The sequence below is a fragment of the Rhipicephalus sanguineus genome, chromosome 11 (assembly GCF_013339695.2).
Source record: "Rhipicephalus sanguineus isolate Rsan-2018 chromosome 11, BIME_Rsan_1.4, whole genome shotgun sequence".
Classification (NCBI taxonomy): Eukaryota; Metazoa; Arthropoda; class Arachnida; order Ixodida; family Ixodidae; genus Rhipicephalus; species Rhipicephalus sanguineus.
Genome location: NC_051186.1, coordinates 24143319 through 24162479, shown reverse-complemented (window position 1 = coordinate 24162479; position 19161 = coordinate 24143319). Strand labels below are relative to the sequence as shown.

Sequence of the window (19161 nt, the reverse complement as noted above, 5' to 3'; positions counted from 1 at the left end):
CGACACGAAGCAGTGTTCTCTGATTAGCGCCGATGCTGTCACATATTTCATCTACTAAGAACGACGAACATAAACGCGGCATTAGTTGTAAGCAGTATAGGGGAGACCTCCACGTCGTGGAAGGCCACTGCGGTGCCGGCTGCTGCCGCTGAGTGTGGAGAAAAAACTGGCAACGCGACTGCACACCTCTCCGCTCTCCCCTTCACGTCGCCTTCAGTTCCCGTTGCTTTGCACGCACACTGCATGCACTCTGCACATGTTTTCGCGGGTTTCGTGGCTCACGAGACATTCTAAGATCCACCCGACCGAGGACTTAAGGGCAGCATCTACTCAGCCTCGTAGGAGATGCGGAGCAGGTAATAGCAGACAGCATCGTCCCGGTGTGGGCGAAGGGCTTCTTGCATAACAAAATATTTGTGGCGCAACTGAGAACGAGGAAGAAAAACGCGAGCAGACACGATAGGGTGCCAGGCTCACTACATTTGCTCCAAGAGACAGGATTGTGCTGTTTCGCACAAAATATATCTGCTACAAATCCGTGTCACCTCTGTTGGCTACCACGCCTTTTCAGCAGCACTGCGTAAATAGACAATACGTATCACCGCACCACACAAACAGGACACGTGTACACTAGGCTTGTGTAAATAGTAAATTTTAGGTCCGAAGCGAATTCGAAGCGAATAGTGATTTGGCCGAACCGAATTTCGAAGCGAATTCGAATAGTTTATATCACGTTTTGTAAAGAAAAATGAGCATATTTGTCATGACCCAACTAACCAGCGCATTATTTTTAAAGTTGAAACAAGACATATGCATATGTCATTCTTTTTGGTTCAAAGGGAAGTGGAAGAGTAGTAGCAGGATTTGACTTTTTGTAGAGTGCAAGTGATAACCTGTAAAATACGTTACATTTTAAAATTTACTATACATAGAGCATACAAGCCGGTATAACAAGCTTTTAAACTTAAAAAATGATGAATCAATGTGACGGTAATACAGTTAAAACTACCTCATTAATTTGAACTTTATTATTTCGAAATCCCGCATAATTAGAAGAATTTCTGTGGCCCAGTATTTTGCAATGTAAATTTGAGTGGATAATATGAAGCGGTAGTCAGTACCAGCCCGGTTAATTCGAAAACTTTGGGTGCCATGTGCCAATTCCCAAACCGATTTAGCCGCAAATCCGCAGAAACGATGGCCCTTAGGAGCCACAAGGAAATGCAATGTAGCGATACTAATGGGTGACAAGTGAAGCATCCCAGCCTCGCTGCTGCCAGGGCAAGAAAAAAACAAAACAAAAAGCGGTCACGTGGTCAGCTGAAATGTGCGCCTGCGGAAAAGACGTGCTTCACTGCAACACAGCGGTGACACGCGGGCAGCATGACGCATGCTTCTCTCAACGTCAGCGCGTCATGATTTACCCATTATTTCTGGGAAAATAGAGAGATTAATAAAGGGTGGTCTGACGGAATTCGCGATGTATGTGAACGTCCGATTGGCGGTTGTTCCGGCTATTTGCGCACTTGCACTGCTGACGGAGCACTTGCCTGCAATGCCTACTTCGAAAACTCGGTTCGAAAACTTCAATGATCATCTTTTCCACCCTGAACACATCGCGAATTCCGTCAGACTGGTCATTATTAAATTATTTGTTTTACCAGAAGGAATGGACGAATGGTTGCATCATGATGCGCTGACGCTGCGAGGAACAGGTGACATGCTGCCTGCATGTCACCACTGTGTTGCAGCGAAGCGCGTCTATTTTTTTTTTTTTTTCCCCGCAGGCGCGCATTTCAGTTGATCGCGAGACCGTTTTTTTTTTTTTTTCTTGCGCTGGCAGCAGCGAGGCCTGCCGTTTCCCCGGTTTAGCGGCAAAATTGGGGCCAGGTGTTGCTGGAAAACATAACCCTTGTAGCCGCAAACTAGCAGGCACAGCAAACGACCACCTCTGATTGCTTCGAGTAATTCAAAGTTCCTTGCATCCCGCTTTCTGTATGTTTCGTTAATTCAAAAACCCGCTTAGATTTTTCACAGTCCCAGTGACTTTGAATTAACGAGGTTTTACTGTATGTTCATTTAACCTTGAAGCGGGGCTTCGCGGCAGTGCGGATTTCTCCTGGAAAGGTGTATTCATGGTATAGCACACCTCCACTGCAGTGAAACCGCCTTTACAGGGGGTTACATGCGGTTTATTTATGTCTATTCGTTCACTTCGAATACTTCGAAATTTCCTGGAATTTAAATTCGTTTCAAAGCGAATTCGAATACTGTAACATTCGTTCGAATATTCGAAGTGCTCGAATATTCGCACAAGCCTAGTGTACACCCCTTTCGCTAGTACGTCCTCTGTGATATGCAATAGTGGCAGCAGCATAAATACAGGATGGCGCGGAGTCAACCGATGTATTTCAGGTAGGGAGTTTTGAAGGCTCGTTTCTTTGTTTGATACAACCTTAATGAAAACCAACAGGTAATGAAGCCACGGTAAGTGTAGGGGACGTTAATTGTACTTTTGGAACTGTATTGTAATAATTGTGATATAAATGACGGAAACTGACGGACCACCAAGACTTCAGTGACGTATTTCCGTCACGGAAATGACGGCGAAAAAATTTACACGATCAGGTGGCAAAGAAAAAAGTTCCGTCAAGGGGCATCGAACCCACGACCGCTCGGTCCGCAACAACAGATACCGGGCACGCTATCCACTGTGCCACGGTCACAGACTCTAGAGGCTTTACAAATGCACCGTTTATATCTACCACTCTCCCAGTTGGCGGAGTGGCGTTGTTCTCTGGGGGCGGTAACGTAAAGGAATTCGTCATCACTGTGGCCTCCGCGATTAGTACCTGCAACGAGTTACACGTCCGTCCCATTCGGCGCATTTTCAATAGAAGTTCAATTTTGTCAGTGCCTTAACACACCGCGAGGTGGCGATCTTCGCACACGCGTCGTAAAAGCGTCGGCCTCGTTCATAGCATCACGCTAATCGAAACCAAAAATAGCTCTGCGACGCGCGCCTGCCTCACCTGGCTGTAACACCGCATTCCCCGCTCACGCGCTCGCCGCAAGAAAAATCGCGGCTGGGCTACCGGGGTGGCACGACGCGCTTTGCGTTTCCCTCTAGTCCGGCCGTGGTGTTCAATCACATTTCAACATGCTGCGGGATGGCGACCAAGTTCTGCGTCCAATATGCGACACTCTTCTGGCTATCACACCTCGTTCTCTGATTACGCTTTCAATATTAACTACTACAGCTACCACAAGGCTTTGTTTAATCATTTAACATGGACGTTAGTCGTGGGGATGGAGATTTAGGCTACCACCACTCATCAAAGTGGGTGCATCCACATTAAACGGTGCCATAGCTGCCAGACATCAATATACATTGTGCAAACTCTCTTATATCAATGTGCAGTAAACATTCAGTTACTTCTGTAAGGGCGCGCTTTACTTTCGTGTTACTCCGATTCTTATCACGGAGGGATCAACCATCTTTTTAAAGTATTTCTGCTTTGTGTCATTTCTCTTTATTTGACACTCTGTGTTAAGCTATGAGCTTGTAGGTGACGTCGGGCGTGCGAGTAGTCTTGGTCATCCTGAGTGAGCGAACGCCACCAAGAACCAGCAACTCCTTTATACTCCCTCCTTGCGCCTACTCCTAGCATGCCTTTCCACTCTTGCATCAGTTCAGGCATGCCTCCCATTGGCTCACCCTTTCCACCATTCATGGCTACCCTCTCTCGCATTGGCTCACCCCCCCCTCCGCCTAGCATCACCCTTGCTACTATCTCGGCTAGACACTGCATTTCCCTTTCATCCAAGCTTCACTGTCGCCTTTTCAGTCACCGCATAGCCGTCTCTCTTCCTATCGTTCCTCACCCTCGCCGCACCACAAGACCTTGCAGTCAGCGCTGAGCAAACACCGGCCGACGGTGAAGGATAGACTACGAACAGCGTCACTGTTAAAAACATGCAACAAACATGTGTGAACAGAAAATTGGCATGTGTCAATCAAAGTACCCATTTTCTTTTTGGGATTATGCTACCGAGGGTGCTCTTATACACCTGTCCTGCAATCTTGCAATCATATGTGCCTCCTGTATCTGTCTTGTTAACGCCTCACTGTGTTTTCCTGTAATGACACAATCTGTATACAGTACTCAGGGATTCATATAAGACATCAAATTTTTCACTATAATGACTGGTATTTGCAACGATTTAACAACGTCATGTCATGACGAATCTGGTCTCTACAGATAATGTCGGCTCTGACCTACGCGTTGGATTGGAAAAACTTTATTTACGTCCTGCAGGACGCGCTCAGCGCGTAGCGGGCGTCTCCCACGTAGGGACCGACAGAGAATACCTGGCGGCCGCTTCGTGGGCTGACCTACGCGTTCCGAGTCAAAATTACACCAATATGGCCCATACTGAAGACTGTAGAGACGAAAGTGTGTGCATTAGTGTGTGCATTACTTAACCCTAAATTGTTCTATTTCAATCCATGAGTACTGTACATTGTTTTATGGGGTTTACTGTCTTTCATAGGCGTATCTACCGGGGGGGGGGGGCAAGGGGGGTGGAAGCCCTCCCACTGAGAAAAGTTAGGGTGGCGGAGCCCCCCCACTTTTCGCAGTGGTCACTGTCGCCTACACACTGGGAAACCATCAAATGAGGCAAAGTTTTACTTCTACACAGCAATCATTTCCTTATATAGTAAAATTTGTCCTGCACTTGTGCTGTCGAGATCGTGTCCCATGTCTCAAGACCACGCATGTATTTTTCATACTGATACAGTCCAAATAAAAATCCTCGTCATGCGGCGTTTGTTAGAAGACTTCATCGTTAAGTAACAAAGAAAGTCTAATGAAATCATTATTTGTTTTAAGGAAGGAAATAATTTTTGAATTCGGCCCTCCGAATGCACCCTGCATTTCTTTTTGTTGCCACTTCACCGCAAAGCACGTGGTCGCCCTTGCAGCTGACACTCGTCGCAGGAAGCGGCAAGATGCGAGATGTATATCAGTGGCTTGTGAGTGCTCGAAAGTCTTGTCGCGCTAATGTCAGGGCGACGAGTAATGAATTCCCTTACAATGTGAGCTTGCTTGGCGGGCCCAGTGGGAAATACAGAGGCCCTAGAGCAGCTTATGGCGCCGTTGGCACAATGTGCTAGAGGGCCGTCTACACAACACGTATACCCAGGAAAAGAAGTGTATACAATGTGCATTATTTCTTTCAGTATGTGTATGCTAGTTGTGCAGCATGTGTATGCTAGTTGTGCATCATGTGTATGGTAGTTGTGTATGCTAGTATGAAAAATACGGTCAAACATGCGACAAATCGCACATTTTCCCTAATTTCACAATTTTTTTCGGAAAGATATGAAGTCTATTATACCCCTAAACATTCTTGTACTAAAATACACTTTCCTGAAAATCATACTACAGTCGAACCCGTTTATAACGAACTCGAAAGTGTCGCGAAAAGTGGTCGTTATATCAGTAGTTCGTTGTATATGAACTCGCCCTTAAAAACGTGCGCTTAGCGGCCAAGCCGTTTTTTTTTTTTGTGCACTTCTATTAAAGTGCTAACAACCCCTTCGGTGACAAGCTAAGCCTTTTCGCGTCGTGAAGCGACGCCCGCTGCGTGCTCACGAGTGAATTAACCGCCTTAGCAATGAGCTGACACCGTTTCACCGAAGCGCGGTACCGCGACGTGGAGCTGATCATCCCTGGCTAGTTGCGTGCAGCGCGTCGCCTACTCGGGTCGCGGAGTCACTGCCGGGCCGCTTGCTGTATGCCGTATGCGCGCGTTTGTACGTTCTTCGTGCTTGCTTCACTCCGGACCGTGCACCGGGTGTGGCGACTAGCCTCTTCGTTCAACGCTGCGAAAACAAGCATTTTCCAAGCAACGCGCACTCTACGTCTCCGCGATGCTCTCGCGGCCCTGCACGACGATGCGCGGCGCACTTCAGTTGTCACCTAGTCAAACACGCTGTATACGTTCGCTGTCAGTGCATCGACTTTCTCGGTGCCCGCGCCGCTCAACAACACCGAGCTAATTTCGTTTCTACAAAGCGACGCGCACTTAAAAAAAAAAAAAAAGCGGTCTCGCACGACGCGGCGGCGGCGAACTTGCAAACGGCAGCATGGCGCGCTCGTACCGCCGTCAATCCGCGCAGTGTACGGCGTACGCCACACGCAAAGCCGAGTATCTACAGATGACTGTGATAAGGTTGTCGGCTGTAAGGCATAATTTCACGCTCATCGACGGCCGCCACCTCGCCTTCGTTCTTTTCTGATGCTTATCCGCGAAGGCATCGCCGCAATCGCGCGGAAGTCTTAATCACCGATCGACCGGTCTCTGCCGTTACCAAAAAGACGGACGACTTTTCGCGGCACATTGTGGCGTCGACGAGTTTAGGGACGCAGTGAACCTTTTTGCGATGGAAAGCTATCGCGGTTATCACTTCTTGCATTTATGCCTTCTTGCGTTCCAAGGCATTGTTTGGTTCATCGCAGGCGGTCGTAGCTGCAGAGAACGGCGTCAGGAAAGGTTACCGCGCGAAAGCTGACCGCAAGGCTTCATGCTGCCTACTATTTTTTTTCCCTCCACTGCCATTCTATCACTGAAGAAATGTCTGGAAAGTGAGCGACCTCGCTCGCAGCATCCGAAATCTGCGTGCGGTGCTCGCCGATCTGGGTATCTTAATCGCGAGTAAACTGGAGCGGGGCGCGCGCTCGCGCGCCCCTGTCACGCTTTAGAAGGCATGTCTTAACTTTTTTTCGCTTCGTATGCGCCAAGATTTTACCGCGACCGTGTCCGAAGTGTTCGTTGTAAAGGTAGGAGGCTTTGAAAAATGTTCGCTATATCTGGACGCAGCTTCAATGGTTAGCATAGGAAAATCGTAAGTGCACCCAAATATGGTCGTTATAACCGATAGATCGTTATATGTGGGATCGTTATAAGTGGGTTCGACTGTATTATTAAGATTGGTTAAGGAGAGTTCCAGATAGCTCAAGAAAAAATCATGAACTTTGAAGATTTTTGTAGTTTTTGAAGATACGTAGGCTGGTTGTAAAACGCAAAATTTTTGGAATTAATGAATAGGACAACTAAACAGAACCTCTGCGATAGCGCAAGCGCAGTTTCGAAGTGCAGCACACAAAAATAGATTTTATACATATTTTTCTATTAGGCACAGCTTAACAAATACAAGCGACCTTTGAGGGGGCGCCACGATCGTCGAAATTTTTTTCGAGCAAAAATGTTTTGCCACAACGCTCTATGTGGCACAGGGAAAAGGCAAAAATTTTATATATATATATATATATATATATATAAAATATATAATATATATATAATATAAATATATAATATATATATATATATATATATATATATATATATATATATATATATATATATATATATATATATATATATATATATGGTGGATGGAGTCAGGGAGGCTCGCCCCCCCCACTCGCTAACAAGTTGACAAGCCACTGCTGTCTCTGTCTTCTGTTCGGCACCCTCTGCGATTTTTGGCTGGCATGGCCAGAAGTGGCTACACATGCAACATTGTTATAGCGCTCTTTTTATTTTTGGTTCAGACAGTTGCCAGTTTGTCCATTGTACGTCTTGCTACACGACAAGGGCAGAGAATGAATCACAACTTCGTAATATTTTATTATGGAAGCTAAAAATCAACTTGCCGAACGTATTGTATTGTGAAATGTAAGGATAGTTTTTAATATTTTCTAATGTCCTTACACCGCATTCTTCGAAATGCAAGTGATAGATACTACATCAAAGCTTCTATCACAAAGGGCCAAAAGCAGCACAGGGGTGCAGCCACACAGCGATTGCAGTTTGTTGATCGTTGTCGATTCAGAACAAGTTAGTCCAGGGCAGAAAGGTAGACGTTCCTTGCTGCAACACCAAAATTTTCTATAGAGTTCCTACTCATTTGGGCAACATGCTGTCATTTGAATTTGCATCTTATTGTAACACCGCAAAGGTTCCCTGCGGGTTGCAGGTTTGTTATAGCGACCTTACAAATTGTTGCATTATGGTGATTTACAGTAGCTCTTTTGTTGGTTGTTTACAATGAGTGAAGGTAAGTTTGAACAAACCTTTTTTTTGAGCCTGTGCTTCAATGCCTATTGACAAAAAGTTTCAGAGTCATTGAACCCTGTATTTTTTAATAAGCGAATTCAAAGCTAAATTTTTGCTGTGAAAGCTTGTGCTTTTGCATCAAAGCTGCTTATGCCAAGGTGAAACGGATGTCCGTTGGCAAAAAACTCCTAGCGCAGGTATGTGACACGGAAATTGCACAAGCCTCACTGACGACCAGTGTTCCACTGAAAATGAACAAGTTGCCTGAGGGCCGAAACATACAACAAAACCTCATTTATTCGAAGGCCTTGGGAACAAGAGACACATCCCAACTAAGTGGGATTCCCAATTGCCAGAAACGACGTGAAAGCTAAGAAATCAGTCAGAAAACGTGATACAGGGGTGGTACACTTTTAATGTCGTATGCCCACCGACATGGAAAAGAACTCCTCTATGTTAAACTAACGGTTTCAGTAGTTTGCTTGCTGCACTAAAAGTCACATCCTCAAGCCAGCCAACCAGGCACAGCATCTCGACCTCGTGGCCATTGTACTCAACGAAGCTGTGCACAACACTCTGTGCATCGATCGCTTCCGCCAAAGGGAGTGCTCAGGTAGGCTCGTGATAGCCGTTTCTAACGTTGCTGCCTGAATCGGTCATTTTTGCCTTGGTTCTTGCAGTGATCTCACTGTTGAAGTCACTGTAGCATGTTGGAACTGTGCTCTCAATATTCCGCACTCTCCGTCCTTGGATGTGTAGGACCTCGTATCGAGCGCAAACGGTGTTGCTGGCATCTTTAATTGAGCAAACCTTACCTGGTAGCGACAAACTCTTGTGGCACTTGCTGCTCCGCGTAGTCGCGGGCACTGTCTCAGGAGAACTGCAATTCTTCTTCATTGCAGAAATCTTTGGCAAACAAGCGTTCTTTTTTTTTTGTTCTATTTTCCTAAACGGAATAGTTGCCGGCACGCATGCTCCGCTCACACACAGTGGAGGACACCATTTTGAAATTCCATTTACCAGAATCAAGTGCTTTGTCAGCCAAAATTCATGCTTTGAGTACATTTTAAAATTTTTCACTGTACCATCTGTTCAAGCGAAACAGAACTATGCAAAATTAATCGGGGTAGCTTAACTGCGGTTCCTCCGAACGCTTCTTTTAGTGTGAATGAGCCCAGCTGGTCTTTGGTAGGGAAAGGGTTAACATACCTGTGTAATACACCCAGTGATGAACACCGGGTCTGCCCCTTTCAGCTTTGTTGGTCAACCATCTCCACGGGGTGTAAGGGCGGGGATATTTTTTGGGGTGGTGTAGCATATCTGCTCGTTCTGTTCTGTGGCAGATTTTCATTGTAGGCCCCTGTGTTGTGTTTGCATGGCCCGTGTGTGCAGAAGTGGCTCAGGAGATGCGGCGCTTGAGACGTTGGCTCAAGGAGCTGGAGGCACAACTTCCTAGCCAGATGGCAGTTTCTTCGACGTGGACACAGGCCGAGATTCAAGAGAGATTGTGCGCCCAGCAGGTCAGCTTTTGAGCTCTCAATTTCTTAGTAAACTGTCTTGTTGGCCCAGTTGGTTTATGACTTTTAAGGAAAAAACAGTAGTGCAAAGGAAACAAGGACCTGACGAGGACTCGCACTATCCTAAAGCTGTGGTTTATTGGGAATACAAAGCTTGTATTGTGAGACAGTTAACTGCACTAAGCAAGAATGCACTCACACCTTACCTGACTAGTCATTATCATCATTTTACGTATGTACTCTATTTGCTGAAATCTAACATGCACCTTTTTTCCAATTAAACAAGTCCTAAGATTACCTGCGCATTATAATCGAGTACGAAACTAAAACCGTAATTGCATTGTTGGCAACAGCCTCCCATCATACGGATCAGACGCAGTGTCATCGCTGTCATAAAATGGTGTTGAAGCACATTTTGTTGCGAGTTCACGTAGGTTCATTTCATGCTTGATTGTGACCTGTGTGCATCGTATCTGCTCCCAATAACGTGCAATTGGTAATGTACTGCTTTCATTATGAAAGCGTAAGACAAAAGAACGTTGTTTTATGTGCTGAAGATAGCATTTTTTTTTTTTGTATGCCTGAGGCCTGTGACCATGAGTAGCGCAAGCAAAGGGAGCAGATCTTCAGCCACGTGTCAACAAGGAAAGGTCTCTACAGGCAGACAATGGGAACGTATCCACTAGCTGGCAGACATAAAGGCTAGCTGGCAGATTTTCTTAAGCAACTTCGTGTAGGCCGAGCTTGTCTAGGTAATGGCCCTCAAATTGGCATGCGATCAAGGTGTTTCCAGAAGTTATCTTAAAGACAGAAAAACTGTATCACAGAAGAAAAGGAACTGCCAGGAGAATAAATCTCGCATTCCACAAAGGCAAATAGTGCTTGTCGCTCTCTCGTGCTTTTTTTGATAATCATTATGGGGGCGTGCCATAGTCTTATTTTTAATGCCCGTGTCACGTGGGCGCACTTGGAAGGCCTTCCATTTGACGGCCTTCAAAACGCTACAACTCTGCCGACCTAATAAAATGCTTTGTGGGGCACATTGGTTCATAGTCTAAGAATAAGTTTGAGTGCAAAAGGACGAGACGCAAAAAGACAAGACGACTAAACGCTCGTTTAGTCGTCTTGTCCTCTTGTGTCTCGTCCTTTTGCGCTCAAATCTATTCTACACTATCGACTCATTGGAGTTCTAGCGCTGCTACATGGCAGTGTTGAAAAGCCATTGAGTGGTTAAGACTAGGGGTGTGCGAATATCAAATTTTTCGAATACGAATCGAATACGAATAATCACCTTCGAATATCGAATCGAATATCGAATATCAAAGGAAAAATGCCTCCACAGTAACCATACTTGTTCATACTTGTAGTGCGCTTCCGGAGGACACGGACCAAGAAACAAGGAAAACAACACAAGATGATGCGCAAACTCACAACTACTTTATTTCGATAACATACAGCCTTATGTACGTACAAGAAAGAAGGCACACTAAATGACGAGGGGGGGAGGGGATTCAGTGATGAGGCAGTATAACACAACAAACAAGAAAAATATACATATCATGGCTTTAAACAGTATCACCGAAACGTGTCAAGAGATCTCTTGACACGCGTCCTCCGGAAGCGCATGCACTACAAGTATGAATACGTACCGACTAGCCCCTGTTGCCACCCTACTACCACAGTAAGAATATTTTATTTAACATGTAGCTATTTGAAAAAAAGAAACATTAACAGCCTGACTGGCAACATAACATACACTGCTATCTCCAGAACACAATGTCCAGGCTAGCACAATGCACATCACAACGCAAGCAAATATCACGCACAATGAAAGTAATGACTAGATGTTATCATGGAGAAATATGAGTTGCTCCACATGATCACACAGCAGGCGCTCCCTTCTACCAGAGACATCCCTCCCCCCCCCCCCTCCTTGCCACTGAAAAGGCACGCTCGCTTGGAACAGAAGTGGCTGGTATAGGGAGGTACATGGGGCAAAGCTTTGCCAGACTGGGGTATCTGAAGGTGCATACAGTCCGCCACCAGTCACATGGGTCACTGTCTTTCTTCAGAAGTGGTCCCGCATAGTGAACGAGTGGTAGTGCGGCACGTTACGGCCGCATAATATTGAAAATGTACGGTTACATGATCGCCAACAGCGCTGCACGTCGGAGATGCACCAGCAATAAATCATACGTATTGGGGCGCTCGTCGCAGGCAGATATCGTGCCTCCGTGTATTTACGATGTTTATCGCTCCTCTCGGCAACGTTTTTAGCTATACGAACGCAGCAGAAATGTGGAAGACGAGTTATTTTATGCACGATAATCGAATCGCATATTCGAATTTTTCAAATATTCGAAGTTATCGAATATTCGAAACTTTTCGAATACACGATTTTCGAATCGAATACGAATATTCCGAATGTAATATTCGACGAATATTCGAAACTTTCGAATATTCGCACACCCCTAGTTAAGACATTTCTCGAAAAAATTGTGTGGCGCTGCAGATCTTTTTTTTTTGTCTCGTTTTTATGTCACCGAAAGCTAAATAATGTTAAATCCCCTTAAAAGCACAAGAAATGTAATTTTGTTTGAACATTTTGATGAGCTGTTTTTTATATACTGTTGTACGTATATGATTAGGTTTTAAATTGTTGAGCAAGTAAACTGTGGCAACGTTTGTGCTGCCACATATTCTCGACAACACAGGCACATCACTGTTGTCGAGAGTGAAGTGACCACCATGTAGAGTAACCTAGAAAAGAATGTTTATTGCCGATGGCGGGTGCCTTATATAGCACTTGGGGGGAAAGGGGAAGGCAGAAAGCGGTAAAAGAAGGCGAACACGTGCAGTGATCAGCAGCACGTGCATACCAAATTCATCGGAACAAATAGAATTGTAGTGTGCTCCATGCCTTGATAGACTTGACTTGGCAGCTTTTGAAACTGCTCATGTAGCAGCTTGAACTTGACCTTTGATTCAATGGAGTATGTGTTGAAAGGCCTTCCAAAGGCTTATGTGACACAGGTATAACATCTCTTAACAATACATTCAAGGGTATGTAACATTGAAATAAATGTGGTGTATTTATGGACTTTACAGCGTGTTTTAGGGTTACTTGCTGCCTTCTTAACCTATCCTGCACAATTTCTCCATTTAAAGCCTGTGGCCACTCACTTGTTTGACGGTCAGTGGCAACATCCCCTAGGCATCAATTAAATCACTCTGGAATAACATAGTCATTTGGCTTCAAGGTGTGCATCATCTTACGTAGACACTCTAATAGTATACCATGGGGCTATGGGGCTTTCAGGCATATTCAGTATTCATTCAGCTGTATGACCAGATATGGAGACCAACTGCTTAGGTTAAGCGTATCAATTAGCTGCAACTCGAAGTTGAGTAAACTAATAATCAGAACTATACTCCGTCTCACAAGCAACTTGCAGCTCTGCCAAAGTTACAAAGCCACATGCTTGTGTAACAGAACATATTTCCAGACGTAATTGCCTAATTATTGGCAAGGTTGAGACTTTCGAGTTTGTCTGGCATGTGCTACGTTACAGCGATATGTGATTTGTTAATCCCGGTTTGCACTTACGTTGTATGCCTTCATAGTTATTGTGGCAGTAACGACCGGCTATTGTGATTACGTAGCAACATGGCTACGGCCATATGGAGATGCACCCGCCCGCATTGGTCTGAACTCACGCTTGCTACTTCCCCGCTGCCCTGACAAGAAAAATAAAGAAATAAAAAACACTGAGCACAGCCACGGCTTTTGTGTCATATCTCGGTGAAGACAAAGCGTCTCTGTCACGTCTAGCCGAGGACAAGGCATGTCTTGCTCATTACTATTAATGAACGAAGGGAATTTTGAGGGCTCATTTCTTTGTTTGACGCAATGTTAATGAAAACCAGCAGGTAACGAAACCAAGGAAAGTATTGGGGATGTTAATTGTATTAACTGTGATACAGATGTGAAGAAAGTAAATTGGACGAAAAGACAACTTGCCGCGGGGAGGGACCGAACATCCACAGGTTGCAGGTTCGGCCCCTGCCGGCAGCAAGTTGTCTTCTTGTCCACTTTACTTTCTTCGCTTTATTTCACTGGCCTTGAACGCAAATTAGACTCGTTAAATGGCGCATTCATTTTATATTATTACCGTAAAATTGCTCTCTTCAGAAGTCATTGTTATTGCCGTCATCAGGTCAAATGCCATTAAGTTTACACGTGTGGCCGCTCTGCCGAAAGAAATTGTCATTCGGGAACTTTAGGCATTAACGACTGAATGTGGTTCCTTGTGCCCGTGCAGCACGTGCATAATTATGCATCGCGACCGCACACAGACAAGTAAAAATGGCGGAACGTAAAACATGTGGCTGCCTGCACCTACGCTTAGTTTTGGCGTCAGTGCGCTTGGGAATAACGATGCCCTTGTGAGGAAGCTGCACTTCTGTTTCTGAAGGAAACGTTTGCCGGAAACGGCTTTTGTTGTCTCCAAAGGACGAGATAATGCGCAATTCCGGGGCAGTTAGCGCTGCGCGACTATAATGTTGTTCTCTCTAGAAAGGGTTAATGAGAGAGGAGGAAGAGTGCAGGCGTGGCGTGCGCGATGGGAGAGATGCCAGGTGGGCCGGGCCACGCAGGTCGTTCAACTCGGTAGCGGCTGCGTTGTTTTCTCTCTCGCGGGGTGACTGACTGGCCCCTGTCCGCCCGCGTAGGCGAGTCCGTCCGTCTACCGGTGCCGCCCCCTGGCGGCTACGCCAGCGCCCCCTGCCTCGTTTCGTCGTCATCGACGGGTGCGGCTTGCGGGCGTGTGTACGCGTTCGTCTCTGTAACCTTTGTAACCTTTGCTCGCCGCTATCGATGGAAAGACAGAAGAGCGCGACAGTAATTCATCTTTCGCTAGTTGGTTGTCAGTTACGAAACGGCACCAGATGTTCGAAAAAATAAAAAGGGGTGTGGCTGGGGGGTCGCGCCGTGATGCTTGACCACACGCTCTACACTCAAAAAGTCTAACCAAGCCGCACGCAATGCGGTACCGGCCAGCCAACAGTTGACTATTAAGCATTTGGTATAGTGTACTAATGTCTAGTACACTATAACAAATGCGTAGTAGTCATAATAGCACGGAAACACGCCTGGAAACTTGTTCCGTACGTTGCGTCTTTAGAGTTAATCCTCTTAAAAACGAGCTTGTAAAATATGGCCCCTACAGTTTTCAACATAGATTCTTCTAACCCGTCATTCGACTTGGATCTGACGCATGTGTGCATCTATCGTTGGTTGTGATCGGTCGTCACACATCTTATTTTTTTCTTCTTCCGGTAATATAAATGTTTCGCTGAGGGGACATGACCGAACTGTTAGGGTCTTTTAGCTGTGCTGGTTTACCGTACGGTAAGTACGGAAATACCGTACCGTCGTGGTCGGCAGACAGCTTTCGAAAAAAAAAAAAAAATAGCTCCGCAAGTTGTGTGCGGTTACGTGATGAGACGACGAAAGTGGATAATAAAGGTATTGCGGACTAAAAAAGCTGCGTGCCGACCCCGACGATACGGTATTACTGTACTTGCCGTATGGTAAACCGCCACCGCTAAACTGCGTGTCTTCCTCTTTTGCGTACACACGCGCCTGTTCGATTATTTGTATAGGGGTCGATCGTTAACCAAAGTTTTAATCTATAGAGAATTCCATACAGGGAGATAAAATAGCGTGTGTCAAGTGCGGTCGCAACGTAAAAAATGGGGTTCTCCATTTACGTGTACGCACCTTCGGCTCGCTACGCTTGAGGCTTGGGACTAGACAAAGCTGCAGAAAAACTGTGCCACGCATTGCGTATAGTGCATGTGCATTTTCCTCTACTTTGTTCCAGTAAGCGCGCAAGTTATTGTTCGTGCGAGCCAAGGAGGGAGATCTTTTGATGGACCGCATTAAGTGCACCATCGACTGTGCATGCCTCACAGCTGGTCCCCGCCGAGCGCCAGACAAAGGCGTCACCCCTATTTGCATTTGTACTTTTTCAGCGTTCCAGTTTTCACGCGCTAACTCACCACGATTGCGTGTTCGATTCGCGAGCCCTTTTCTCCTGCGAATCTGCTCGGCGCGCCATGCGAAACGACGTTTGATGGGTGCTGCAAAGCCCAACCCACATGGAGCGCTTCTACCGGCGTTTCCCGGCAGTGCGTCTCTCGGCGTCGTCACATGGAACCTTTCGTTTCCTGTTCCTTTTCTGCTTCGGCGAAAGGAGAAGATGAACAGAAAATGAAAAAAAAAATGGCAAGAGCTAATAAAAAATAAACAGAAATTGAAAGTAATATTTAAAAAGTAATTAATCATATGGGCTTTGACTCTACGAACATGTAAGCCTGTCTCAAATGATTTCCCTCAATATATTGTAAAATGAAAACACGCGTACGTACTCTTCTATTCATACTTCGAATGAAGAGGCATCGTAATCGTCGGTGATAATTTTCTTCTCTTTTCTTTCTTCATACAAGCTTCTGTGTGTATAATATGCTGTTATATACGCTCGTAGCGATTCTTGCTTCTTCCCCACAAATATCCTAAAAATATTTGACTTATATCAACTGCTGATCACTTAATCCGCGTTGGAGCCCAGGGCCTATCCTTCCACGGGACTTGTTGGGTCCCAGCATTCCATTACAATGTGTCGGGTATATAGTCTCCATATTTTTCTTGCAGAAGACGCATGCCTCTTGCGTTTTGTGGATATTTACGCCGTTCTCGTGCTCCATCGGAGCCGTCTATTTGAAGCCGTAGAGTTTCATAATAGTATAGGGAAATCTGGTGCTAGTGTCTATAGGAGCTGCAACGCACATGGCGCTTCAGCCAGCATGGCAACGATATAGTGCTTAGAATATATTCTAGGCACTATAGCAACGATGTGTAGTACGTGGATTTGCCTAAGCCTCGTTCTTTCGGCTCCGTGTGGCCTGCAGCCGCCCTGTCGCAAGACGAAGTTCAGCAAAAGTTCTGCAGTCCTACTTCACCACATTGAGCCTAGGCTCACCAACTGAAATTGTCTCACGAGGTTCACCACGAGTCATTCTTTTATCCGACACAAAAGCCAAAACACAACAATAAACAAAGCCCCAAGTGCTTTCCAATCCGCAAGCACGTATGCTATAGGCAAATCCATGTACTACTCATCATTCCCATGGTGGCCGATAGGGCGCGCCTCTATGTGTCCTGTGTGTATAAAAATTTATATTTTTTGGTGTAATAACATAGATTTAATCAGTGTAGATAAGGTATTAAGCCAACTTGAAACAAGGAAGTTTTTTTTTTTTTTTCTTCGAGCCTGGTGGCAGACATGTCACCGCCCCGTTATAAAGGGGACGCGCATAGCATCCATCCATCCGCCTACGCTGTCATTAAACCATTCTAGCCACCTTACTGTCATCGAGGCACCTTGGTGGCCGAACGATCGCTGCGCCACAGTTCCCTACATAGCAGATATTGGGGGGAACTTCTTCATCTTCATCAAGCGTCTTCATCAAATCGCACCGGTGCGCCGTTTCGTCCAATCATCGCAGCGCCTGGGCGACCTGGTGCGCACCGGTGCGATTTGTTGAAGCCCGACGGGCCCGCACGTTGCCGTGCCATGTGTCGGCGTTCTCATTGGAGATGCGTCAAGCGCGTGCGATCACAGCCCCACTTTAGCAGCCTGCACCTTTCTTTTTTGCTTTTTTTTTTGGCGTGCCTGCTGGCATTGTGGGCAGCTGCGGCACCGACCAACTGGCGTCTGACATCATATATATACGTATGCGTATATAATGCGCGCCTGAAGAAAGTGTGTGCTCTCAACCATGCATATGCGTACGTGATTGTGGGCGCCTTGCGGGAGAATCTGTTGGAGTCCCGCTTACTGCGTGTTCAAACGTTCGTTGAAAGCTTTCCCACAACTGTTGGTCGCCCCATGCGTGGCCCCCTCGGCATTATGACGCGTGCGCTCTAATATGGCGCCATGCCGCCCATTTTGAGGTAGACCGCACCCCATGGAGCCGTGGCGTCTTTGTTGGCGCTTTCAACGCCCTGCGTTGCAGACAATGTAAATATCAAAATGTGGTGCACACCTCGATTTTCCGGCGCCACGGGGCGGGTATGCGCGTGTGCGCTGTTTCGCACGCAGAAATATCGCTGTTAATTCTCTGGCTTGTTCTCGTGTTTCAAATGCGCACATATTGATGGCACATGCGCAGCCGTCAAGCAAGATTTGAAATCCATCACTGCCAATGCGCTTCATCTTGTCACCCTGGGTGGATTGGCGCTCTTGCGTCAGTGGCGTCTTCCGTGTAGCTTGTGAAAATTTTGTATTGACGCTCGCCCACGTGAGCGTCGCCCTGCGCGAGGCTTGCGCAATGCGGAATTACCGCAGCCTGTATTGAACGCAGTTTAAATGTCACGTTTGTGAAAACCAAGATTGGTGACGTCACTTTGAAGGGCGACTTTCCGCCAGGCGTATGCGCCGCTAGCCAGTATTACTAGATTAGGCTAGTAATGTTGACGCTAACGATTACTCGGTCGCTGAGGGTGCTTTCGTCAGGCGTGGTCGCTGCAGTTTCCTCTTGTTTTCGAGAGCACACGTAAACCCGCGTCGTAAGTACGCCTCCTTCGGGTCATCGAAAGAGTCTGCAGGTCCTTGTGCCATACATAGAAACTGTGCTCGGGTCACGTGTCTGATTTCCGTGCTCTGGAGCTTTGCAACATGTAGAGACGATTGGCATGCCGCTTAGTGATGAGCAAAATTTGACCGGGGCAGCCTCTTTCTGGCGGCCTCAAACCTGAACATCAGCCTGCGCAGTACGATGTCGGCACGAGCACTGATTGCATTTTTGTACTATATGGGAAATAACGGGTGCTTTAGCATGCAGCTCTCTGGGTAAAACATGATCGCACGGAGTTCATGGTCGTTGTCAGGCAGCACTACTTGCACGACGCTTCTAAGCGTACACGTTGTGGTCATTGTACACGCTGCACTTGCATTGTTGTAACTGGCGACTACGGACACTTCCGGAATTGAAGACCTCTGCTCCAGCCTTGTGAAATGAAAAAGGACGAACGAGTGAGTGAACAAGGGGATGAACTTGAACCAGCAGAATTTTGGCTCGCTCTCTCTCAACCGATACGAGCGCGATCGCACTGAGCGCGTTATAGTACGTAACTTCCGGGGTCGTAACCTCGAAGCGTGACCTCTCTGAAGAGACACGCGCACCCACCTTGCGTCCCTGTTCGTATCCCGGCCGTTTCGTGTTGCGAATTCCCCGTGTTTGGTCATTCACGAAGCAAGCCGTCGCTCGGCCTCCTCTCTAATCCACGTTAGTATAAATCGCCCATCGACGCTCTTAGGAGGCACGCCAGGCGTTTTGTTACTTCGTGTGTCCCCCGTCGCTAAGCGGCCGAACGCGTGCTCCCCGTGGCGACACGTAATTAAAGGGATTCCGGTAGCTCGGCGGAATAAAAAACGAGTCCGCCGCTCTGACC

General features: G+C 46.5%; 1 protein-coding gene across 3 annotated transcripts in view; it reads left to right on the top strand.

The window, feature by feature from the left end:
* The window catches only part of LOC119374082 (uncharacterized), a 471916-nt gene that overhangs the window by 237379 nt on the left and 215376 nt on the right, over window positions 1–19161 (top strand). For all 3 annotated transcript variants that reach the window (XM_037644139.2, XM_037644141.2, XM_037644140.2), the window contains one exon: window positions 9520–9647. In XM_037644139.2, coding sequence (XP_037500067.1) covers window positions 9520–9647 — 128 coding nt within the window. The remainder of the gene's footprint in view (window positions 1–9519; window positions 9648–19161) is intronic.